The sequence below is a fragment of the Bradysia coprophila genome, unplaced genomic scaffold, assembly GCF_014529535.1.
Source record: "Bradysia coprophila strain Holo2 unplaced genomic scaffold, BU_Bcop_v1 contig_138, whole genome shotgun sequence".
NCBI classification, from domain to species: Eukaryota; Metazoa; Arthropoda; class Insecta; order Diptera; family Sciaridae; genus Bradysia; species Bradysia coprophila.
In genome coordinates this window covers 7,400,486-7,425,836 of record NW_023503409.1, presented here as the reverse complement: position 1 = coordinate 7,425,836, position 25,351 = coordinate 7,400,486, and the positions used below count along the sequence as shown (strand labels likewise).

Sequence of the window (25,351 nt, the reverse complement as noted above, 5' to 3'; positions counted from 1 at the left end):
GTGTGTTTATTGACCTCGGCTTCGCCTCGGATCAACAAAATTCACACGAAAAGTCCACTTTTCATCTTTTTATCCCTAGCCATGTAAAATACTATTGCAAACCAGAATTATTAGACGACTGATAAGTGAACGGCCTTTATGTTTCTACACTACACACACGGAATTTTGAAAACCGACACATTTCCTTTTTCTGTGTTTTACTTGAGTTTCCGATTTCTCCATATAAAAATACATGCAAAATTCACAAAAAACAGGTAAACCACGAAACAGAAAATGTGTCGGTTTTCAAAATTCCGTGAGTGTAATTTCAATTACAAGTTAGCAATCGTGGACGAAATGTTTCTATCGTAAACATTATGCGTTTTATGGATTAATGATCATGGAAATTTTGTGTCTTTAATTAAAATTAATTCATTTATTCGTCATATCAATACAATGGACGTCTAGATTCTGAACTTGCTCAATACTTACAATAACTCGTAGCTTTTAAAGCAAATCAAAAATATTTAAATTTACTTACCTCAACAGATATCATAAGCGCTGGGAATGCGGTCAAATCATTCAATGTCATATCTGCAACAAGGTGGTAACCACTCTGTACTCGTTGAAAAATCACATACAAATTCATTCTGGATATCATCCGTACGGAAAGAAAAAGAAAATGTTCGATAAAATGAATGAAAATATGAATTAAATTGACGTTTCTATGTGGCTTGTTGTGTTGGTTTCAATTTCCATTTGGACGGCATTCACCTCCTTTCATAAAAAAGAAAAATTTAATTAAATTGCTGAACACACACTAGATATTTCTACAACAACGGCAAATTTCATCACAGAGCGGTGGCGCTGATACTAATCGGTATCCAAAAATTACGAAAGGTGGCGCTGTATGTAACTCTCAAAAATCCACTAACTTTGCTGTAATTTTCATGAAAAATTGTAGCGCATTTCATTGCATTTTAAATTTCGTGTACTAAAATACAGTTGAAGCTACAGATACTCGCCATGTTTTTTTAGATACGGCATAGTGAAATAATGGAGATCACAAATTTATAATGAAAGTCACAAAGTTGTCCGGAAAAGTCACATAAGTGATGGAAAAGAAGTGACATGTGATCAAGGTTCTAAAGAACCTTGGTAAGTGATGTGATGTCACAGAAAGTCAAGAAAATGTCACGAATTCATGTCGGCATTAACCGGAAAGTCAGAGTCGTAACCGCAATTTTTTGAGCTAGTTTCCGCTCGAGTTGATCACGAAGGAAGTGGCACACAAATTGTGACAATTTAGGCAAATTTTAATAAACACACTCTTTTCTATTATGTAAAATGTCAATTTGATAAAAATACTTTTTTTGCTTTTAAGTTCATGTTTCATCCAATCTTAGAGTGTTTAACAAAATCTGTCCAAATTGTCAAAATTTGTGCCATCTTGGCCTGTTCTTTCAGTACCTTGGCTCAAACTCTGTTTCAATAAAAAAAAATCAACTGAACTAAAATTGCGCCACAATTTTGTATAAAAATTACAGCACAGTTCAGAGGATTTTTTGCACATAAATTTTGACAATTTGTTATGAGTGTGTTGAACAAAATTTGATTTGATCTGCATAGGTTTGTTCCAAATAACTGTACACAACGAATTTTCACTGGCCCAACGAACACGATTTCATCGACAGAGATTGGTTTTCATATAAATATTAATGAGGTAATATATCTATGGATGAAATTTGACAGCATTTTGACAATTTGTATGGCCTTGGAACAGACCTATTCACGATCAACGCGATCAACTCAGACGTGTCTCAAACTGTTGTTTCACAGCGTTGGTCGTTACCTAGTCTGTTCTTTCAAGTGAATCCAGTGCATGGAAATCCACAAATGTGCTATAAAAAAAGAAGAGAGCTCATTCAAATGAAAAAAAATCTGGCCGGAGTGTGCATACAGATTTCACTTATTTTCGGGTCGAACACACTCATTTGCTGCGACATAACATTAAATTTTTATGGTTCTGAAAGGAACCTTGTACATTTTCACGTCTGACGCAAAAACAATCGAAATACGCACGTGCACCTACCGGTTTGTATGATTTGACCATACCAAGCCGTCATAATAGTGTTTTGTATTCATTGCGCCAACAATCTCCAACTGCGTTCACTATTTCGACGCATATATACGATTATTTAACGAAAAGTCATCTTACTCAACACACTCATATTTTTTCGGTCATCGCGCGATATATTCTGTCACTAATTTTCAGTTGTAGTTATTTGAATTATTTTTACAATTTATTGGAATTCAGAACAATTTTTGGTTGTAAATACTACTTGGTGAGTAAAATTTGTTTGGCTGAACTACGAAATTTGTTTGTCGACAATGTAAACTTGACATAGGAATCCGCAAGTAGGATCCTTAACTTCAAACAATTTTCAAAACAATATCGTAATTATCAGCGTCGTTCAGTAGTGAATTGAAATTTCGTCATTTTACATTATCAAACAACTTTCGTAGCTGCAGACTTATGAATCAACCGAAAATCACTGAAATTCAATTATCCCCTACAGATTTTCTATGTTGAAGCAGTTGTTGTCGTCCCGTATCTACTGTTCTCGTAATTTCGTTGCTACACACAGCATATTGGAAGTAAATTTGATTGATGAACTTGTTGAACGAACTGCAGATTGGTAAGTAAATTTGATTCGCTAGACGATTCTATGGCCACACGGCTGGCAGATATTGTATAAAGGCTAGCATTTGAATGACACATCAAATTAGCAGGCGGAACATTGGGTCTTTATGCTTTCTCGAAATTGTGTTATTAATACGTCGTTTCATTTCATTTGTTACGTCTATCTCAAAGAGCTATTGAGAGTCATAACAACCGTACAGTGTCCCAAAAGTCACTATTGTGTCATCGTGCAATTTATTCAATTATTCGATCGAGAGAAGTTAAGGCTGCGAGCGCACTTACGCCGTTTAGCACTCCGTTTGCGAGTGAACAATGGCAGCTCCTCCCACTTTCCATTGTTAAAACGTAAACGGAGAGCTAAACGGTGTAAGTGCGCTCGCAGCTTAAGTGCCCATTCCACTTAAAAAAAGTACGCCGTGAGAGAGCCGTTAGAGCGCCGTGAGAGAGCAAACTGTCAAATAAACAAAGAAAAATTGAAAAAATTCAATTTTGTCTCTCACACGGAGTACTTTTTTTGTAAGAGGAAACTAAGCATTAGTTAAATTGCAATTAGTTCGGCTCAGAGTCGGAAAATTATTGATTTTGTATGCATTAGGTCGTCCTAGAAGTGTATGCATTGCAGTCAATTTTTTAGTACTTTATTGGTAGGCGAGACAAATTCGAGAATTACTTCGTATGTACATATTGTATATAACAAGTGAGCGTAGCGAACGCGTGTGTATACAATATGTACATAAGAAGTGATTCGAGAATTTTTCTCGCCTACCAATACAATGCTTTATCTTCCATGTGTGACTATTTCATACATTCAGCGTTTCTGTATATAAACTCGAAGACATACAAACACAAACACCACTGAAATATTTGGTGTATCTAGTACACAATACAAGCATCATGTGTGACAATCAAGCAAAATCATGGCAACATCGAGACGTAATCGTAAGTCTCGGTGGCCGAATCGGCTAGAGCGCGTCAATTTTATGCACATGATCGTGAGTTCTATTCTCACAACGAACATTTTTGTTTGTTTCTTTTTCAATCTTCTATCAAAAAATTGTAAATAAACTGATCTCCGGTATCGTAGGTAGATTTTCAATCGAATGAATATCTGCTGTAAACCGAGACCTTAGCCTTTTTGTCATATTGATTTGCAATGACACATTTCTCGGCAGATATTTGTACAATTGAAAAACTAATAACGTTACAGAAATCCTGATATAAAACACTAAACAACGTAATTTTGAATAACGAGAATCCGTTTAGTCAAAATTTGATTATTTTTCGTTCTAAACATACACACGCGACATTTTGTCGTGCACTTTTTAAATTGATCGGACTACCTGCGACAGACTTACTAACACATCTATGCGAGCATCTATGTTCATTGCCTTTATGTTCTACATACATGTGGGGTTTCATGACAACAAAACTAAGTGGAATCATCAATCTCAGTGGCCGAATTGGCTAGAGCGTGAACTTTTTATGTATGAGGTCGTGAGTTCTCTTCCCGCACCAAACATTTTTTTTTTTATTTATTCATTTTATTAAAATAAATTGCAAATAAACTATGCTCATCTCTTTATCGTAAGTTGATTTTCATTCGTACGAATTTCTGCTGAGCACTGAGACCCTACGCTTTTTTACACATTTTTACACCACATTTGCGATGGCATATTTCTCGGCAGATAGGTTCAATCGGAACACTAAATAATTTACAGAAATCTTGAGGTAAAACAAAAAAAGAAGAAATTTTTGAATGAAGAGTATCCGTTTCATCAAAATTTGACTATTTTTTGCTCTAAACGAATTCCAACATGGCATTCACACATACACGCGACACATTTTGCAGTACATGTTGCTTATATACTTTATAAATTGAGTCGCACAATGCGGCATAAGACAATCATGAGGGTATGTATATCTGATATACCCGAAGACTCTGTGGTCAAATGGTTAGCGTAGTTTGTTCATAAGTCGGAGGTTCCGTGTTCGAATCTCCGTCGGGTCACTGGTTTTTTTCTTCAAAATAAAAAAAACGGAAATAAAATTTACCCTAGAAGAGTAATAATAGAATTATATCCCTAGAAAACCAGAATTAACGTATGTCTTAGAGTTTATATACAGAAACGAGTAATGTATGAAATAGTCACACATGGAAGATAAATGTATTTATCGTTCAATGAGTAGAATGATATTTTCTTGCCTTGGGCATAAATAAAAAAAAAAACGAAATTTAGGGCCTCAGCATGAAAAGTTGTATACGTATATCTGTTGTGGACGGTTTATTTTAGGCACTTTAATTTGTCGTATTTTGCGAAATTTCCTAAAATATACCGTCCACAACAGATACGTAAATAACTATTGTATATAACCAGTTTGGTCGGACCAACGGTGATAGCCTTCATTCAGAATTATTTTCATCATTACTGGCACAAAAAAGATGGAATTTCTTGGTTACCGCAACTTTAAACCGTTTTTGAGTATTCGATTCTCCTATTAGCGGATAAGACACGCCAGCTTAACGTACGTTAAATCACCTCTATAATTCAGGCTCATATCAGTAAGTAGATATTCATGCAATGTTACGTCATGACTGCAATAAAAAAAAATACTTTTTTTTCGAACCATATGTTGAATGAATGGGCTTCTAATCTGTTTTGATAGGATAACAAATGTGATAGAAATCAATGAATCAAAAATAGTATACGGCTTTAGACAATGCTATTGTTTGACGATGAAATGAATGAAAGTCGTTTGCCCATGATGTTTTCGTTTTTTTTTTAAATAAAATAATTACGGTGAACCAATCAGACATCAGACACATTAATCTATTTGTTTTATAAGCCGCATGGCACATTTAGTAGATACCAAAGCTATATTTATTCGGCTCAATGTCTTATCGTAAAATATTCGAATTTTTCTTTTTCATTAAAATGAAAATGTTTTCGTTCTAGATCGATCGAAATGGCGCGCCGAAAATCAGTACCCGAACCCGCTCGTCTGAAGAAACGGAGGCAAAACGATGTCAAACTGGATAAGAAGATTTTATTATTACAAAATTCCGATATTCCCATGATTCCAAAACTACCGTTCAGCCGATTGGTGAGAGAAACCATGCAACAATATAAGGAAGATTTTCGGATTACTGTTACGGCATTGGTAATGTTGCGAATATCGATTTTGTTTATCTTTTTCATTCAACGTGAAAATATTAATTCATCTGACAGAGTGCGCTTCAGGAAGCCTGCGAACTTTACTTAACATATTTATTCAACGATGCATACTTACTGACCTATCACCGACGACGAGTGACTTTGGATCGTTCCGATATTCGAATGGTGCTGCATCTTCGCGAAGGGTCGCACAAATGAAATGTTTGTCGGGATCCGATTTTGTTGTTTATTTTTAACTGTTTATTTTCTCTGTATTCATTCAAACAACAACACAATTTGTACAAGAAAAACCGCCGTCATACTTCTGATGGAATAAAATGGTCAAAGGAAGTTTATTATCGAAGCTGCAGATTATTATGATAGAATTGTCTGTTGAGAATTGATGTAATTAGCAATCGCATGATTTATTATGATTTCACGTTAGCAGTAAAATAATTATGTAGAAGATTTCGTTTGACTTTTTGCGCCTTGGAAAAAAGATAAATTAAAATCGAATTGTCCTTAGAATAATTGTAAGATCATCCGAGTTTTTGTAAACCAATTGTCTGTCGAATTAAGACTTATCTCATTTTGTTATGAATTAAAAACGTACGTCTCATGAGAATTCACTTAATATACCAATCTTTGTTGTTCCATCGACGACGTGACTCTTGTAATATATCAGTATTTGCATTGTTTTTCTCTTGTGTTTCACATGGATTAGAATTTAAGAAATTTGTTATAGCCTCGAATTGTCAATGATAGATTTACTTAAATAAAAGTGATAAACCAAAGAGAATTTATTTACCATGTTGTCAATTATCTAATGATCGGTATTCACCCCAGCCAGCGCAGCCCAAGCACAGCACAGCCCATACAAAGATCTACATTTCACATTTTTTTTTTTTAACAGCAAATTTTATCTAAACGAGCCGTCGGAACAGTCGGAGCGTTTGCTGCGACTAAGCCCCGTACGAACCCGTACTATTCGCCCTATTCTTGCCGTAAGTCCACTGCGCCCGTAAACGTCGGTAAAGTAAAATTCTTATGAAATTTGTACGTCTTAAAAATTGCGCATAGCGCAATTACGAAGCCCCGTACTATGTTCCTTTCAAACGTAACTCAAATTTAAAATTGACCTAAAATTTCCTCAGTCCTATATTAACCTACATAAACAATTTACTGATAAATATGCTAGTATATAGCTCAAAATAACTATCTCTACCGTTATATAGCTCAATATATCTATATATATTTATATATAGATATACATATTTGGAATCCTTGAAACACCCAACACACGTAACTATTCACTTCCCACTGATCAGTGACTTGGTAAGTATTATTTTCACCGATTTATATTGATTTTACAAAAATTCAAAATGGCGGCCGACGGCCATTTTGTTAGGAGGTGAAAAGTAGTACGGCTGCTTTACATTCGTTAGTACCTTTCAAACAAAAAAAAAATTCATGAAATTCGGTCAAAGTATACTCGAGATATTAATAAAAAACACCACCTTCACTGTACGGATATGTAGCCGAGTAGTCGAGTAGCCGGATATGAGCTCACTCCAAGGGACCTAGCTCACGCTTCGGTCAACCTAATTTCATAAACTTTTTTTTCCCTGATTTGTACGGTCAATGCCTATCTAATAAAGCAAAATCTATCAAAATCCGTTAAAATTTGGCCAACCTACAATCAAAAACGGCTTCCCGCACTGTACCTAGTTTACACCAAGGGGTCTAACTCACGAGTCGGTCATCCAATTTCCATAAAAAAAATTTTTCGATAGGTATTGTAAATACCTTTCATTTGATGTATCACTTACCAGTGTAGCCGTTAAATAGCCAGAGAAATCTTTGGAAAACGTTAAAGCACTTATGGGGTCGGCCCAAAATCGCCCATCTTCGAACTTAGCCTCACAATTTCAACTACCTTTAAGGGGAAAAAAATATTTTTGAAATTGGATTTGATTTACTCAAAATATCGACGTGACGGACGGACAGAAAAATTTTTTATTGTGGATTCGTCATCTATGAACACAGGCAAACACTTTGCCCTTACCGCTTGCTTCGAATTCCATCAATTACACACGGCACCGTAATCCTATAAGCCCATTCGTACTTCGTACGGGGCTAAAAATCTGACAGTACGATATGGACAAGTGGTTTATTGCATTCATCGAATTCTAATGCATAAATTGATACCATTTTCGAATTGACAGACAAATTCTAACTTTAGCACTGATTTTTTGAAGCCTGATTGTTGGACCAATTTTATTTTTCTTAATCTCCGCTGACCCAACAAGCATCAGACTTTCTTCTATTTTTTTTTATATCAATCTTCGTATCTTGTCAATGGCTTTTAGAATCACCCTAGAAAGTAAGCTCCACGTTTTTCATACAAATTTGGACCACCCCAATTTTCCATACAAAGAAAGTTACCAAGCAAATTCGTATGGTGTGGTTAGTTTTAAGTGTTAAAAGTTGTTGTATTTACCAACACTAAGCCCTAATTTATATGAGAAATTCTGACTGCGTCGTGATCAGGGCCTTTTCCAAATTCTGCTTAAAATGCTTGAATCGCAGTGCGTTGCTTGACCGACCATAATATTACTAAGCAATGTATGAAAAGAGAAGAGCTTTAAATTTAGGTTTTCTGTGAATATCAAATTAAAAACTTCTCACAATTTATCAGAATATAAGTGTAAACAAATGAAGTAAAAGATTTTGTAGTAAATACATTGCGATAGTTTAAACAAAAGAAATAACAAATTTAGTCGTTATATGGCGAGACACTTGCCGTATGAAAATGTAATAACTTTGGAACTTTGTAGTTTTCTATTTTCAGGAGCAAAAAGAAGTCCACACTTATCTCATGAACATTGTGGTGCTGTGTTTATAAAAGATATCCGTATTTTCGGCTATTTTACGGAGTCGATGTGCCATAATTTCATAATTTGTCAGGATTGTGACGATGAGGGGCTGTCGAAAAATACGTAAAAAACCGTGAAGTCATTTATGAACTGCCCCGAAGCAATATCCTTTTTCTAGTGCTACGAAAAATACGTTCCACAAACATAAGGCTGCTCATTCGGTTCACTCTATTTTTAATTGAATGGATGGACAAAAAAGTGGTAGCTTTGTCGTCGAATCCAATATTAACTTTTCGATATCAGACAGTGTCGATTTCGATTGAGAAAATATTTTTTACAATGAATATTCAAACACATCAGGCAGGCCTTCCCCTATCACAATCGGTTATGCTTTTTGATACATCGATTCGTCACAGATTTTGTACGTTTTTTAAACGACGTTCATATTAAAGCAAAAAAACAAATGTCCGATTCGGTTGTTCTTTTTCTGTTTAGTATCCGGTTGTAGGTGTGAATAAATTGCATTTTTCTTCGATATGATCTGTTAGATCGAATAGATTATCTCTGGTTTGTATATATATGTCAAGCATTTCCAAATAACACCAGATAGTGTTCTCATTTATTGTTCATCCAACACAAAATGAAATATTCTATGATATTCGGGTTAACCTTCGTAATTTCTGCTGTTACGGAAACGTATTGCCTTAGACGAATTGATCCTAGACAGGTATTTCGTACGGTAAAATGTGTCCCCAACATAAGTTTGTATAAGATGCATATTTCGTACGATTTTACGTAGCATTTTACACCAACACATGTGGGCGTTGACATTTTTGGTAGTTTTATTTTCAGTTTAGTATTTTGAAAATCCAGTATCGCGAATGTGAAGTTCTGTTTTTATTTATCGGGACAACTTATCATTAATTTACTGTAAAACTATTGTGCATACGCGTTTTTTCGAGTGTGCCTTAAGAGAAAAGCAAAGTTATCAAGTTTCAAGTGTTTTTTTATGAATTGTCAAAATTGTGTGAATTCGAAAATACACGAAAACCTTCTGCGTTTTTATTAATCCATTGGAATAAATCACTCTTCATGGCGTACACTTCCGGTCTCTTAAAGTTTCCAACTTCATCCCCAAGGTAATCGCTGGAATATGTTAATTTTTTTTATTCAAAAGATTTGTGGAGTAAAAAAATTCGAATTCTTCGCGCTAATTTGCCCACCAATTCTCACACTATCACATATTTTGTTTTTCATGTAGGGGACCAATAAGGTGGTAGATACGTTTATGAATCACTGCTACTTTGTTCGCTCGTGTTGTTGTTGTTGTGTTTAAGCCATATTAAAAATCAGCGTTTCTCAAACTTATTTTCCCCCCTAAGTCGATTTTTTGAGAGAGTTTGGATGCTAGAGAGAGTATTGAGGGGACACAATTTTCACGTACCGTACTTTTGTTCGGAATTTCCAAAGTTCTTTCAGAACCTTGGTAATTTCCAGTCTATATCAGGCGCGCCGACTTCCTATGGGCGAATTGGGCAGATGCCCCATACGACTTCATGCCGCCCCATACGTTGCCCCATACGGTTTTGTTATTTCTTTTGTTTACCAAAATTTTGCCCCATACGACCAAAATAGAACTCTGCGCGCCTGGTCTATATAAGTTCAAAACATATCCATAGAATGTCATGTTCAAATTCGATGTCATGGAATTGAAAGAATCATTTCGGAATTACTTAGATATTACTAAGGCAGATATAAGACTGAAAAAAGGATCAGACTCGATTTACCTATTCAATGGAGATGTCGAACAAAAAGTGGATATGGATGATAATTGGACGGTAACGGAAATATACCTACTCTAGTGGTACCGATTTTATTTCCATGAATTTATCTAGGTGGAAGCAAAGATTTTCCGTAGTGATACTGGTTGCGGTGCATACACCCATTATTTTTCAATTCCCAAGACTGGGATTTGTACGGCTTACAGTTCGTTCTTATATCCAATTGTGAAGGACTGTACTAACTTACCCGATCCGAAAACGTGTCCGATAAAAAAGGTAATTATTAAAAACAGGAAAATTATTTTCAGGACACCGGCAGCTTCAAGTGTAAAATTATAACATGTTTTGTACCTAGGCGACATACCATGCAAATTGCGAATTAGATGCCTCTGTTCTCATTCATTCGAAGCAAGGCTATTACAGGGTTTATGCAGATTTATACAACAATGGTCACCATGAAGCTCAAATCGTCTTACACGGATCAATACACGAAAAATTTTAAAATGATTCAAATAGATTTTTGTTCCGTTAGTTTTGAAGTAAAATTGCAATTATCATAAATTGCGTTTCGATAATAGTATAGTTACCTCGTACGTATTGTGCTATTATTGCTTGCCCATGCGAAAGTTGATCCTTACATTCGGTGCATATCAATTGATTTAAATAAAATTAAACCAATGAAATCGACAAAAGAAAATTAAAGCAAAACCAACAAAAAACATCAAACAAAAACCTCTAAAGAGGAATAAATGACGCAGTTCCAATATTTTCCAAATTCCAAAACATCTGATATCGATGTTGTTGACGCATTCGGCGAGAGTACGCAAAAAATTTTGATTGAGAAAATGTTGACTGGTGGTAAATCAGTTGTTTTGGTAGTTGTGGGCGTGAAAATGCTGATTTATGCAAACACATGATTATAAGAACCAACATGTGATCCCTTCCCTTCCCTTTAAGATCTGAGAAGTCTAGAAGGGAGCCAAAAGAAAATCTGAAAGAACCTAAAAAATCCGTCAGATCTTTCTCTGAGAAGAAGTTAAACCAAGGAGTTTTTGTCAAAACGTCAGAACGTCAAAAATCATAAGAGATAAGAAGGACCTAACTGGAGAAATTTCTGTAAGAAAAAATCATGTTTAAAAATACGTCCGCTTTCGGTCCCATTATTCTAACGCTACGTGTTCAATGAAGGTACATTTTTACAGCATTATGAATTTTACACGAGGTAGATAAGTAAAACAAAAAAAGAAAACGACAACAATAAAAATAGCCTTGAGTGCGTGCTATACAGATTAAATGAAATCAATAAATCTTGAAAGTGGCGATATTCATTCACAAGTTTCTGATTCTATTTCGATTCAAAACCTCACAATAAACGACGTAAATCAATCTGATGCATTATTGATAGTCGCTAAGCGATAGGTCGAATACAAACAGAGTGGAAATGGAAACTAAAAGAAATTACCTTAGAATCAAGTTCATGTGGAATTAATACATCTATGATCTATATATACATTGGTGGTGCAACACACGTCTAATGATTGAAAATTGATTTTGTGTTCGAACAACCTACAGCATTTTTGTGTGACCTATGCGATTGCAATATGAATCGATATTATGAAAACTGATTACTCAACAGGTGTGTTTATACACATACAATGTATGCACGTATGCAGGCAGGAAGGTATTATTGATAAGTCTGTTAGAGTAAAGGTTATGGGAGTAAGTGAAATGTGTGAAGGTTAAACGAAGGTATTTTTTATGAAAGTGGAGCAATAGAAGAGGCTTCCTGGAGGTTTCGGAGGCGGGAAAGTTTCTAAATTAAATACGAATAAATAAAAAGTAATGTTCTAGCCACAACTGCCCTGCTAAAAAATGAATTTATTTCTTCGGTCCAAACGCGGCATAATTCTCCAAGTATTAAAATTAGAACGCAGAATCGAGTTATACGGAAATTATTAATAGCATCAACAAGAGTCGTCATTAACAAGGCTGTAAACTTTGGGGAGGTCATTCAAATTCGATTCTAGTGAATTTCTTTGTATGGAAGAGGAATGTTCAATGTTCATACGTATCAGATAAAATGGCGATCTACCTTGTTACGGTCTAGGTAATTGAAAGCTGAAAAGTTAGCTCTGTGACAAGAGTTTTGAAAAACGACCGAAACCCTCAGGAACTAATAGTAGGTTACATTGGAATTGGATGCTGCGAAAGTAGTTCATTACATGAGGTAACAATTTTGTGATTTTGTCAAAAAACGTTGCCAAAGCAAGTTGCTCAAAAACACACGAGTGAGTTTGCAAGAATCACACAATTGTTCCCGAAGTAATGAAGGACGTAGCAGCATCCAATGTATTCTGGTTGACTACCTGCCCCATGCGAAACGCCGAGGCAAATTGCTATTTAATGGTCAACTTTCGCATGGGGCAGTTAGTAAAATATTCTACGCACTAAGCCACCGGGAAATGAGTCTTAACGCTCATGTCAGTGAAGTAATAACTCATTTCCATGGGGGACACTGAGTAAAATGATAATCTAATAAGTGAAACCAGACGAAGCCTGACAATGACACCGAAGTCCCTACTTGAAAATGAGGAAAAAAATTGATGTCTGTGAACGCTTACCAAAAAAAAAACGTTTGTTGTCATTCGATTGCTCACCACTGCGTGATTGTACCAGCAAAAAAATCAAATCCACTTTGTTGTTATCTTAATTGCTTTTTTTTCATTAAATGAAATTTAGAATTTTATTCAAAACTAATGATAATATAACAACATTCGACTACCACATTTTACATACTCTTTTGATAAAATACAACTTTACCATCGTCTGGGACGAATTTGCAATGAGTGAATGAACGCCATAGAGCTGCAAATTGAAAAGAAAAAGTTTCGTAAATTCAACCACGAACTAAACATTTTCTTTAACGAAAGTATCCTTACCAGTAAACACAGGCGTCGTGTCTTTCAAATAATATTGTCCCAGAATTGGTTTCAGTGCTTCCGTTGCTTCTGACGCATGATAATGAGGCATCTTCGAGAAGATGTGATGACAGACGTGTGTATCAACAATATGATGAAGCACCTCATCAAGCCACTTTCCGAACGTACGATCAACGGTGCAAAGTGACCCCCGGAGCCACGTCCACTCACCTTCGCGGAAATGCGGTATGTATGTATCGGTGTGTTGTAAGAATGTGATTAACACCAAATACGCATTCGTTACCACATACGGCGCCAAATACAATTTGAAAACCAATGCAAATCCGTACGTGTAGATGCAATAGCCAACAACCGACACAGCAGCGGCGAACGCAATATCACTCAGAACAATACTCAATCGTTCCTTTGGCAGAAAGAATGTGGCATACGGATTGAAATGACTTTTCGGGCCATTGCGGTATTTTTTCGGTCCCCATCCGTTGAAGCACAAGTAGCCAGGCATCCAGCCGACAACCAACATCAGAGTAATCTTATAAAGATTGTAGATGGGACTGTCTTCCAACGTTTCCGACCAACTTGGTTTCAACTGACTTTGACAAACTGGCACGAACACCTCATCATTTTCACAACTTCCGGTATTTGAGTGATGACGGCGATGCGTAATTTTCCAACTGTGATATGGCACCAAAAGTGCCGAATGGAAAATCAAACCGACAATGTCGTTGACAATGTGATTTTCCGAAAACGCCTGATGACCACATTCGTGCGCTATTACCCATATTCCGGCCATGTAACTGCCCTGCACGAACCAATAAGCCAAATATGCTGGCACCTTAATCACCAACGGCAGCGATAACAATTCCAGCAGAATGTATGTACCATAAAACAGCACAATGCAAACGAGAAGATTCCATGCTAAATAACCGAACGATTTGACCATTGAACGTTCGAAACAGTGAGCAGGTACGGCTATTCGGTCAATGGAAAATTGATTTTTTTATCTTTCAACGGATGAATTAACCTACTAGAGGTATCATAATCAATTATTGTCTGTGATCGCTTACCAGCTTTCAATTCGGTCAACGTGAATTGCGGTTTCGGTATTGGCTGAGGCTTTGGCGTGCCATCAATATGTGTATAGCCCGCTTTGGATAATTCAATCGGATCATCCATTTTCAAATTAGAATTCGGTCCCGGACACATTTTCTATAACACACTTCCAACCTCACTTCAATACGAACTGATTTGCGAATTCGTTGTGTGGAACAAACGTTTGCTGCGAAGGATAAGATAGAAATGATTTATTATCAGCCACTTTCTTATATAACAAGTTCAGAGTTCATGATTAGATTATGAATGGCACGTTGTACCTTCTTTATACTCTCTACTACGTCACGTAACGAAAGATCGACGACGTCACTGTAACATTTTTCAGTTATCTCTGCAAAAAAATTTCTATATTTGTTGCCTGTCTATGCGGTTTTCAGTTATGTAAACCGACTGAACTGATTTATTTCGGTTGCGGTGCACTTTACGACTACGATTGTTTCACATTTAGCTCGTACACATCGCAAATTGAACTCTCATCAAACTCTTTTTATTTAATTTGTTTATGTGGCAATCGATAATTTAAACTGCCGTGTGTATCAGGGTAAAAAATAACTGCAGCTCTGTGCTGTCTATAATAATATTCTAATTGGATTTATTCAATTTAATTGTCCAATGAAAAATGCGTATTTATACTGTGTCTGTGATTAATTGTATCACGGCAATTTAAATAAAAGATCGAACACGATACCTGGGCACATTCAAACATAATGAACTGTAGTGGCAACGTTTATTTCGATCAATCTTGATGGAATTAATAGAACTAATATTCTCAGGTGATTGTTACGTCATTATAATGCCGGCTTTTTTCATTTTTGATTGGTTTGATTGTTACAATGTCAACGTAACCATGCTTAACTTAACGATACGTCATTTAGCCGGCTTTTTTTGGAGATTATATACAAAAATAAATGGACCATACGTAAACATGCGTATCGCGCGTACGTAACTTTATCAACAATAAAACAATTGTGAATTAAACTGGGCGAATTTGAATGTTTGGCACAACCTTGATGGAAGTTAACTGTAACTTGTTATCTAATTAAAGTTTAACTCGGAATCGCTCAGTGGAATATTAATTTATTGCCATAGCAGGCAATAAATGTTATTCTACTGAGCGATTCAGAGTTTAATCTTAATTATTGATTTAATCATGTTTTGTATTTTTTATCGATAAAGAACAAGAATTCCGAACCAAATCCTTACTAGACACCAGTTGCTTTCGTTATCCGTTTTAACAATACTCTCTCTAGCAAACAAACAAACTGCTTTTATTAAGGTGATGAAAGTTTCAAGTAGCCTTTGGAATTTGCGTGTAAATTACACCGTAGTCACTCCAAATGTAGAATTTGAGAGTTTGTTTGCTAGAGAGAGTATTGGTTTTAATAGTTACGTCGTTGAAAATGTCTTTACTCTACGCAGTTGGGAATGTGGGTGTTATCAAAGCCAATGAAAGTAGATAAGTAGGTATGGCCAGTTCATACAAGTCGGAGCACATACGGATTTGCATGGCGCCACCTCAAACGAACTCATTTCTAGTAGAAATTTGCCCTAGAAATGAGTTCGTTTGAGGTGGCGCCATGCAAATCCGTATGTGCTCCGGCTAGAACAAATTTGAACGTTTGGCCATACCTATCTATTTACTTTCATTGATCAAAGCACCAAGCAGGGTAATAGAGGTTTTTACACGTCAAAAAGAGTAGTTTTTTGATACCAATAATACCATTAGCAGCCTTAATTGTAATTTTGCACTGACATTATGAAAAAAAGGTGCTGGGTGTTATGTTCGTATAATTCATATCTTTAATTTCGGACAAATTGAGTGACGATTTCTGCTGTAGTAGGTATTCCGCATAGCCTATTTTAGTGAATGTTCGATAGGAATTTTAAGAAGAATTTGAAGAATATTCAGGAATTTTAAGGAAAAAGTGATACAAAATTCAATTTTGAGAATCAAAAACTTAGTTCACTAATTTTGAAGAATTTCTAAGAATTTTGAGAAATTTCAGAATACAATCCTTCAAATTCTCAAAATTCTAAAATTTAGGAGTTTTGGAGAATTTTGAAGAATGTTTAAGTAATTCCTAAAATTGGGTATGATTTGTTAATAATCCAAAAATTGACTTGTTGTTGTTTTTTAAGACCTTTGCCAATCTGCATCGTAAAAAATACCTTGACTGGGAATAGTAAGCCGGTAAGCCGGTGACCACTTTTTGCAAAAACTTTTGCCAACATTTATACTATTACATTTGTTAATAACTTCTGTCAGTGCAGATGCACCAAGCAGTGCCTAAACTCCAATTGTTGGTAGTGTTACCGCGTTGCAGAAAATTATTTTGACTAAGGTTTGCATTTAATGGAATTTGAATACGTACATTCGCTTGGAATAAGCAATAATTAACAACGAACTGCATCATTAAAAAGGTCAATGTAACTTTTTAAAATAGTAAATGAGATCCTTATCTTATACTTGAGACCGTATCAATTACGTATGGTATGATTTTGATGAATTGCCAAGTTTTTTTAGTTTTGTTTTTAGTAACACACATGAAACACACACTAAAGAAACATTCAGGTCGGACGGTTTCCACTATATATCATACGTACGTAACACTGACTCGTAATACACTTCAACTAAGTCAAATTTAAATCTTTTTTTTTCGTGCATGATGAACTCTGAACGAATTTTTTTGATTTATTTCAATTTATTTATTATACCACATAACAATAGCAGGGATACTTACTTATTATATCACAGCAGCTAAGTATACAATTCACTTAATTTGAACAAACAATCGATAGAAATGCTTGTGTATTAACCATTCGAAAGTTGTGTTATGTCTATCATCATATACTATGCAGTTTGGTGATTCTTTTTCTACAGACAACGTTTAAGGAACAATTTCAATTTCCAACTAGAAAAAAAATACTGCCGACATTTACCGACTCGAGTCGGTTAATTCACCGGAAGTCAATATGTACGATAAGTTAATAATTTAACTAATGCAATAAATAAAGTAGCAGGATTGACCGGCGTTGCGCAGATGAGTGTTTAGGTTGAAAAAACAGTTACGAAAAAGTCTAGAAAATCAATCAGGACATATAGCCGACATTCAATGATTTATTGGAAATGGAATTGATGGGGGAGGAGAATCTTTAGTTAGGAAACTAGCCAGTCAGCCACTTTACGAATAAAGTTTATTGCAATTAATGTCATTAATGTCAATAGTATATTCGAGAATATTAAAACTTTTTATCGTGGTATGGTTAAAACTTACACTCACCTCAAAATACTTAGCAATTTGACGCGACCAGGGTATATTTTTAGTTTAAAAATTCATGAAAATTCTATAAAAATTCCTAAATTTAGACAGTCAAATATTTAGGAAATTTTAAAGAATTAAATTCCTAAAAATAGGCCCTCCACGCGACTCTCTGTTTCTCTTAGTCTTCACGATTCGTATCTTAGTACGATACCCGTTATACTCGGATTTACTGCTTAATATTTTGAGGTGAGTGTATGTAAATAAATCTTTGTAAATAATCACTGCCACATTCAAACCGTGTGAAATTAAAGGTGATAATAAATCGTTTGCTCGTTAATTAATAATTATTTTTGTAAATAGAGTAGCGATCGTGCAACCGAGTTTTTTTTATTGCATTAGATCTGCAATCGCAATAATAACGCTAATCTTACAACTTCTATTGGACATACCGATGGTTTTTAGAGGTTTCAAGAAGAATTAAAATTCAAAGTACGGAAGAAACACTCGTTACTTTCAAAAACAAAACTGGTGGTTGTTGTTCAGGAATGTAAAATAGGTTTAGGGTATATGAAGTACTTAGCCTCAGTAGATAGATAAATCCTATCTCGTACTCCGGATGCGCATTTCCATACATGAGACGGTGTTTTCCGAGTTGTTATCTGAGATATTTGCATATAATTTCGGGCAATATACGAAATTAACTGATGTGATACCAGTTAAATCTAGGACTTTGTTATTTTTGTTCTGAAATCAGTAACGACTACTTCAATTCGTTGGGGCCAAAAGGCTAATAATTTTAGACAACCAAAAAATATTTCACAAAGAAAATGTCTATTAAAATATGATGTGTTGCCCTAGCTAACCGTGGAAGTCGGCGGCGCCTGTCTGAAAATTGTATCACTTTATCTGCTCTCACCTGCTTCTTTTTCTCACTTTTTTTAAGACTCAAAAACTGAGTCTTGCAATCAAGAATTCCATCCTGATCAGTTCGAGTCACTTTATTTGTTTGCTTTTTTTTCTTTTTATAAATAAACCCCTGCAAAATTGTGAACTCCCATGTTCATCTGATGCGTGGTCCACGGAAGTTACAATGAACAAAAAAATTATCCAAAAGGAATCAATTACGTACTCAACTCATTGTACAGTGTACACTGTTCTCATTTTAACTTTTTAGTTGTTCTAATGAATGAATGACAAAACCACAAAGTTAAAATGAGTTTACTACACAAACGACGACGCTCCTACACGACGCTAGTAATACTTTTTGTCATATTGTTCTAATTGACTAAAAGTCCATCCTTTGGCGTAGTGTGACTTCATGTGAGCATTGAAATTATCCATTCGGGTACACACGTACGAACAATAGCTACAATACAGTTTCTGTAACGGTTCGATTTGACTGCAATTGCATTGAATGTGCCTCACAACATTGCGTTTCGATGAAAATGTTTTTCCACAAAATTTGCATACGAACTTCTGATCGTCTCCAATGTGAATTTGATAACCTGTTAAATTGTAAAGCAAATTGGTTAGACGTTTTTCAATGGTTATAATTGGTAATATCGATAGTATTGCATGCAATTTAAGTGATTTATAGCATTACAAAAATGTGAAGAAAATTAAAAAATTATTTTATTGAAATTGAAATGCTTCGCAATATATTTATTATTTATAGTAAGATAACACGCAATGATGCTGATGATTGATCGTCATGCGTCTTCTGAATTTTGTGGTCATTTATTTTCACAGCAAGAAAGTGTCTCGAGGCCACAGGTTCACATCTGAAATAGTGGTAGTAACAGTGAATAGTCTGGATTACGTTTAAGAGTTTCTTTTGCCATTATTTATTTACAGATGCTATTAATTTATACTGAAGCATATTACAGAATCTACAAATAATATTATCTTTAGCTGATGACCTAAGGATATTTTTAGGGACAAAATAGGGCAAGCGAACCCTACAACAAACCCAACCGAAAATAAAATCAATAAACTTGGTCCTTCCTTGAAGGATAAGCCCCAGGGGGTTTCTGCTTTCGAAATGATTTATCACCCAGTTCTGTAACATTAAAGTTAAGTGAGTCATGAAAATTGTTTTAACAAATTTGCGTGTGCAGTTTCATTTATCGTACGAAAATTACAGTAACTTGTAAAGTCGGCAAATCACTTGTAACAAGAAATAAACAAATAATTCAATACAATCAGCGATAATAACACTACTTAACAATAAAATTGACAATCTTTGTTGACAGCTACAGACGTTTGACAGTTTCGTAACGCAAAACGTACAGGCGGGGCGGTACAGGCTTTAACGAATCGTAACATACGTAATTAAAAAGCGAATGAAATGCGTATAGACGGTATAGACTGTTATTGATGGGCAAGGTTCTGAAAGAACAGGTTACGACACTTTCGAGTTGATCACGACGGCGATGGAATCACAATTTCCTGTGGCGCCAACTAGTTTTGAGAAACTTTATATGACGATTTCAACTCAACAATTCTTCTCTATTTCAAGTAGACTTTTCATATAATATGTAATGAGTACGTTTAACAAATTTGATTTCACCCGCCTTCGTGAGTGTCTTAACTTGTTCTTTCAGAACCTTGGTTATATGACAGAGAAGGAAATGTAATTTGGACCAATTATTTTAACTTGCTCTGCTATGTCAAAAGTTTATGTCCAGTGACAAGCAATGAATATAAACCACTCAGGTATGGTCTAATGTCACCTCGGAGGAAATACCGATTTTAAAAACGGATTCTAACGCACCCATTTTCATATTCTTTTGTCAAAAATAATGAGTGCGTTCAAGATAAATCGACAGATTTTGAAGAATCGGCCATACCTGGCATGCACATTCATTGGTAACAAGGCAAGCCATAATTAACTGGTATTCGGACCTCTCGCTCTCATCATAATACATTACGGAAAAATGCAGTGAAAAGTCCAGCAATGCAACTTATAATTAACTTCTCTTCGGACTTCTCGCACTGATCAAAACAGTCTATTGATCTAATTTCCTTGTATTGAAATTTCGTGTCACCGATAAACAGGGTAAAAGAGAGAAATGGGTAAATGTGTTACTGATGTATGATGAATTATTCGGCATAACTGAGCGAATTCGGTCTTTTAAGCGATCTATTTTCATAACTACTAATTTCCCAACAGAAATCTTCCCTAAAAAAGATCTTCCCAAAATTTTGTTTTAGTTTTACAAATGTTACTTGGCAGAAAAATATTAGCCACCAGTTTATCTGCTAGAGGTAAGTAGTCCGCTAACGAAGCGTGGGTGATTTGTAATTTACCAATTTCTGCAGGTTAAATTACTTTATGCCACTCAGCATCATAATATGCAAAATTTGCGAACTTTAGATGCCTCTGTGGCATAAAACGTTGTATGCAACTCGATGATCAATGTTTCTTTATGCACACGATGTGTATTGTCACATCTACACATCTAGTGCCTAAAAAAGCATTTATCACTCGGTTGTATAATAATAGTTTATGCAACAAGTTTCGAAAAGAGGTTATTTTCCTAACTAGATGTGATGTTATCAAACGATCGAAGCGATAAATAACTATTATACAACTGAACATCATATTTTTCAAAAACTTCGAACTTTAGATGTTACATAAATCATTGTATGAATATCAGTGCAAAGTACTTTATTAATTAATAAAGTAGTTTGCAATCGATGTCATAAATAACCATTATCACACTCAAGTGCAAAATCTATCATCGATCGAGTTCTCGTCCTTTTATTTTTATGAATGGTACAGGTCCATGGTATTGTATTTAGGACATTATTCATATTGTATTCCAATCGCAATATCTTTTTTTTAAAAACTTTCGTATTTTACATTATTGAACGAATAAAGTGAACGGATAAACACATCTATTATGTCATCGAGCTCATAATATTCTCATCCCTAGTTTTGTATACATTTTTTTTGCAATACAAGTGAAAATATTAGGAGTATAGTTTGATAGTTGTTTTGTATAAAAACTTAGTGGAAAGCAACTGTTTTGTGTTGACTTCACATTGGTGACAGAATTGGTTAACTGATTATATTTTAGACTACACTGATCTAGACTCCTTGCCCATGGATTTAACCCCGAAAAATAATATTATGGTACAAGCTAAATCGATTTGTTTATAATTGGAGGAAAAATGACAAACTCTGCATATTAAATGGATGTGTCCACAGGAAAATTTCGGTTTCTATGAATTATCCTGGCACCTTTAAAACTGAAACGGAAAATTTAAGAATTTCAACGAAATTTTATTTGCTCATTTGGGCAGTTTAGCAGAGAAATCGTGAAAGTTGACTGAGGGAAAGCATAATGAAATCTGTGAGCTAACAAACATTATTAAGGATATAAAACTTCTTTGCAGTGGAAAGTTATGGACGGAGACTGATCCACCTAGATCTAACAAGACCGATATTGTTAGAATAAGGACGTTACTTTTATCACCCAGTTAACTAAATATAACTGAAAGCCGTAATCATTCTTATCGAAAGTGAAGAATGTCTGAGTTAAATCTATATCCCCAACGCACTGCAAGCAGAAGTGCTTTGAGCGACAGCTGCCAAATAGAGTACTATTTGTGTGAAAAATGATTCCAGATTTTTTGACAGTGCCAAAATATGTTCGATACAATATCCATCCAGTTTCAGTACAAACAAACAAATCACTAAAACATTCTATGAAGCTCAAACAAAATGTATCCAACGTTTCAGTACTCTATTTAAAGTGCCACTCATGCTTGAAGTGCGTTTATATCTCACATCGGTAAAAAAATAACAAAAATAAGTATTTTCTCAACACAGTGACGGAAAGTGAAGCTTCCATTGCCTTTTTTGAACGTTGTGTTTCACTCGGTGATAAATGTTTTTTTAGGCACACGATGGGTTTTGTCACTCTCAGTCTGCGGTCTCCAGTGCCAATCGACACACCAAGTACCTTAAAGGGCACTTCAGTCGCATAATAACCAGTACTGTACTATGTAATTTAAGTAAACCGCCGATTGAGTCGATTAAGTCGATTGAGAAATTTTTGCAATAAATGAGTCTTGGACAGACTGAAACCGGTGGATTTTAGCGACCGATCTCGATGCTGTCCTACAAATTGACCTAAGCTTTTTTTTGTAATATCTTGTTTGAAAATGATCACTTCTTGTACATACTCCAGTCGATTCTAACAAATTTTATTACAAATACAACACCAGATTAAATGGAGACAGTCTGCATTTTCCATTTAACTAGATCGTCGATAGACCTTTCGAACTGCGATCCGCGTTGCATAATTAATAATTACGATTTTATTTTTATTTTGCACGATTGCGGTAAGCATGACGAATTCAAAGTTCATTCGACATCTTATTTATAAATAAATTATGCAGCCGCTGGTTGATACAAAAATTCAAATTTGAAATTTTATTTTTAGATTTGCAAATTCCTCAAATAAAGTATACTTTTCTAATTCCAGACGATTTACACACCTCGGGGATCGTAAGCCTTGCGACACCGTAACATTTAATGTAGTTGTAACAGTTTTGTTTTGAATATTGTAGTAAATAACTCTATATCATAGCAGTAGTTATTACGTAGTGTGTAGTGCACAACCATTAATTGGATGATCGTTAAATGGCATCGTTTGTCTCCTTTTACAGATGCATTTTTATGGGATGGATCGAACTGTTGGACATACAATTACAATCCTGGCAATAAAACCTGCGAACGAATCTACTGTGAAAATAATTGTGGAAAAAGCTACACACGACTAAGAAATATGAAAAAACATCTAAAGTTTGAATGTGGTGTAGAGCCTAAGTTTACATGCGTCGAATGTTTGAAGAAATTTCGACACAAACATCACCTTAAAGAACATATGAAGTCTGTTCATTCGATAACTCTTCATTAAAGTTCGTTTCCATGAAATGTTTTCTTTTAATTTTAATTCGAACAGTCTTATTTGTCCAAAGAAGGTTGTATGGAAGTGACATGAAGTTGATAACCTTTTGTGTTTTTTGATGAAAGGAATTCGGTGGAATGATTCGATAAACAAAATTGGGTTATCCTGTTGTTCGCGCCGGTTATTTTAAAGCGTAATGGTAATTTGATGACATCCGATTTGTTTGTTTCAGATTAATTTTTATTTGGAATTATGACAATAGTCATTCGTTTGCTCATCATTCATTTGTTTCCATGGAATGGTCTTATCAATACAAAGTTGCTTTCCTAGTCTATAAAGTAACTTGTCTCTGATCGTTACTATAATGACGAAGAGTTGAAATTTTAAATTTCCAGCACAGGTCAGAGGCGAGTTCACAATTATTAAATAGCCATTTTCCCACAAGTTGCTTAAAAAGATCGGAAAAGGAAGAGAAGACCGTTCAAAACCAGTGTAGACTGAAATTTCAGGTCAGGTAATATGATGAACCTGATCTGACCTCAACAAACGTGGAAACGTGTCCAGATTTCAAATAATCTCAAATTTTCGTAATTCAGAATTTACGTGGAATCATCTCAGGAAAAATTAGTGGTATCAGGTCCAGGTAATCTTAACCTCTTCCGAACTTCATTTGTAACTGGTGCAGGTTTCATTACACCCCTCTACTTTTTATTTCTTTGATCAGTCTCACTATCTACTTATATCAACATTTCAATTAAATTCAAAGCTACCATAAAAGATCTAACTTCTACCGACTGCTTTTTCATTTTAGATTGCTCAGATGACCAAGGTGTTATAGTATACCGTTGTCCCAATCAGTGTGGTCGAACGTACAAAAACTACCATAGCGTATCCAAACACTTGAAGTATCGATGTGGCGTCGAACCTCAATTTCCATGTCAGTACTGTGATAAAGCATTCCATCATCGACATCACTTGAAGTATCATCAAACGAAACGGAATCCATGCACTATCAGCAGACGGGTCTTTAATATTAAAAATTGACTAAGTATACAACGCCGGCGTGTTAATGTTTTATATATGAAGCTGAGGTGTTAATTCAATAAATTCCTTTTTTTAGCAACACGAAACTTTTATTTGATGATGAAAGCCAGTTAAATGCATCTCATAGAGAGCTTTTCTTCGAAATCAAATGGAAAATGAGATAAAGTGGAAAGCTTTTTTCCGACCGATTAGCTTTAAAGCTCGTCTGGATTAACTTTTGTAAATGCTCTGAATGTAATGATTGTAGTAAAACATTTCCTAGTGAACTTTTAAGTGTAAATTATTTTTAACTTTTGACTTGCAAAATATTACTTCTTGTTAATTGCACAAATCATTGACCGTTTGCAATCACTTCACTAAAACTTTAATTTTATTTTCCAGAATTTTATGGCAATGGATACGGTCTGTTCAACAATGAAATGCCAATGAAGCGACAAAGGAAAGGCCAAATTTTTGCGTGTGAGATGGGTTGCGGACGCACGTTTACGCTGCGAAAAAATATGAAGCGTCATATCAAAAACTTATCATGCCGACGAAATTATGCGTACAGTCCAATAGCGTTGCGTAGATTGCGTGGTGGAA

The 25,351-nt window shown here is 35.1% G+C and overlaps 1 protein-coding gene and 3 long non-coding RNA genes across 6 annotated transcripts; 2 read left to right on the top strand and 2 right to left on the bottom strand.

Annotated features, from left to right (window-relative positions):
- Positions 1 to 2,186: 2,186 nt before the first annotated feature.
- On the top strand, positions 2,187 to 6,629 carry LOC119073906. Its single transcript, XR_005087096.1, has 4 exons — positions 2,187 to 2,324; positions 2,559 to 2,678; positions 5,638 to 5,842; positions 5,911 to 6,629. It is a non-coding gene; the product is annotated as an uncharacterized LOC119073906 (long non-coding RNA).
- Positions 6,630 to 13,189: 6,560 nt separating this feature from the next.
- LOC119073867 (delta(12)-oleate desaturase-like) lies at positions 13,190 to 17,434 on the bottom strand. Of its 2 annotated transcripts, none has more exons than XM_037179736.1 (4): positions 17,283 to 17,434; positions 14,496 to 14,707; positions 13,432 to 14,400; positions 13,190 to 13,357 (listed from the first exon to the last, which is right to left on the bottom strand). In XM_037179736.1, the coding sequence occupies exons 2-4, from the start codon at positions 14,632 to 14,634 to the stop codon at positions 13,281 to 13,283; spliced, it is 1,185 nt and encodes a 394-aa protein (XP_037035631.1). In that variant the 5' UTR covers positions 14,635 to 14,707; positions 17,283 to 17,434; the 3' UTR covers positions 13,190 to 13,280. The 2 variants fall into 2 exon arrangements, with proteins under 2 accessions (XP_037035631.1, XP_037035632.1); XM_037179737.1 differs by lacking the exon at positions 17,283 to 17,434 and adding an exon at positions 14,802 to 15,276.
- A 1,353-nt stretch (positions 17,435 to 18,787) lies between these two features.
- Positions 18,788 to 20,116, bottom strand: LOC119073912. Of its 2 annotated transcripts, none has more exons than XR_005087103.1 (2): positions 19,657 to 20,116; positions 18,788 to 19,585 (listed from the first exon to the last, which is right to left on the bottom strand). It is a non-coding gene; the product is annotated as an uncharacterized LOC119073912 (long non-coding RNA). The 2 variants fall into 2 exon arrangements; XR_005087102.1 differs by having other exon boundaries at positions 19,676 to 20,112.
- Positions 20,117 to 21,746: 1,630 nt separating this feature from the next.
- Positions 21,747 to 25,269, top strand: LOC119073910. The gene is made up of 4 exons (XR_005087100.1): positions 21,747 to 23,420; positions 23,484 to 23,924; positions 24,537 to 25,003; positions 25,151 to 25,269. It is a non-coding gene; the product is annotated as an uncharacterized LOC119073910 (long non-coding RNA).
- The last annotated feature ends 82 nt before the right edge of the window (positions 25,270 to 25,351 follow it).

Bases quoted from the DNA above. Each gene is read 5' to 3' on its own strand.
- LOC119073867 (XM_037179736.1), bottom strand. From the start codon at position 14,634: ATGTGTCCGGGACCGAATTCTAATTTGAAAATGGATGATCCGATTGAA. The intron at 14,401-14,495 runs GTAAGCGATCAC...TTGACCGAATAG, and splicing joins GTTGACCGAATTGAAAGCTG to CCGTACCTGCTCACTGTTTC. The intron at 13,358-13,431 runs GTAAGGATACTT...TTCAATTTGCAG, and splicing joins CACGACGCCTGTGTTTACTG to CTCTATGGCGTTCATTCACT.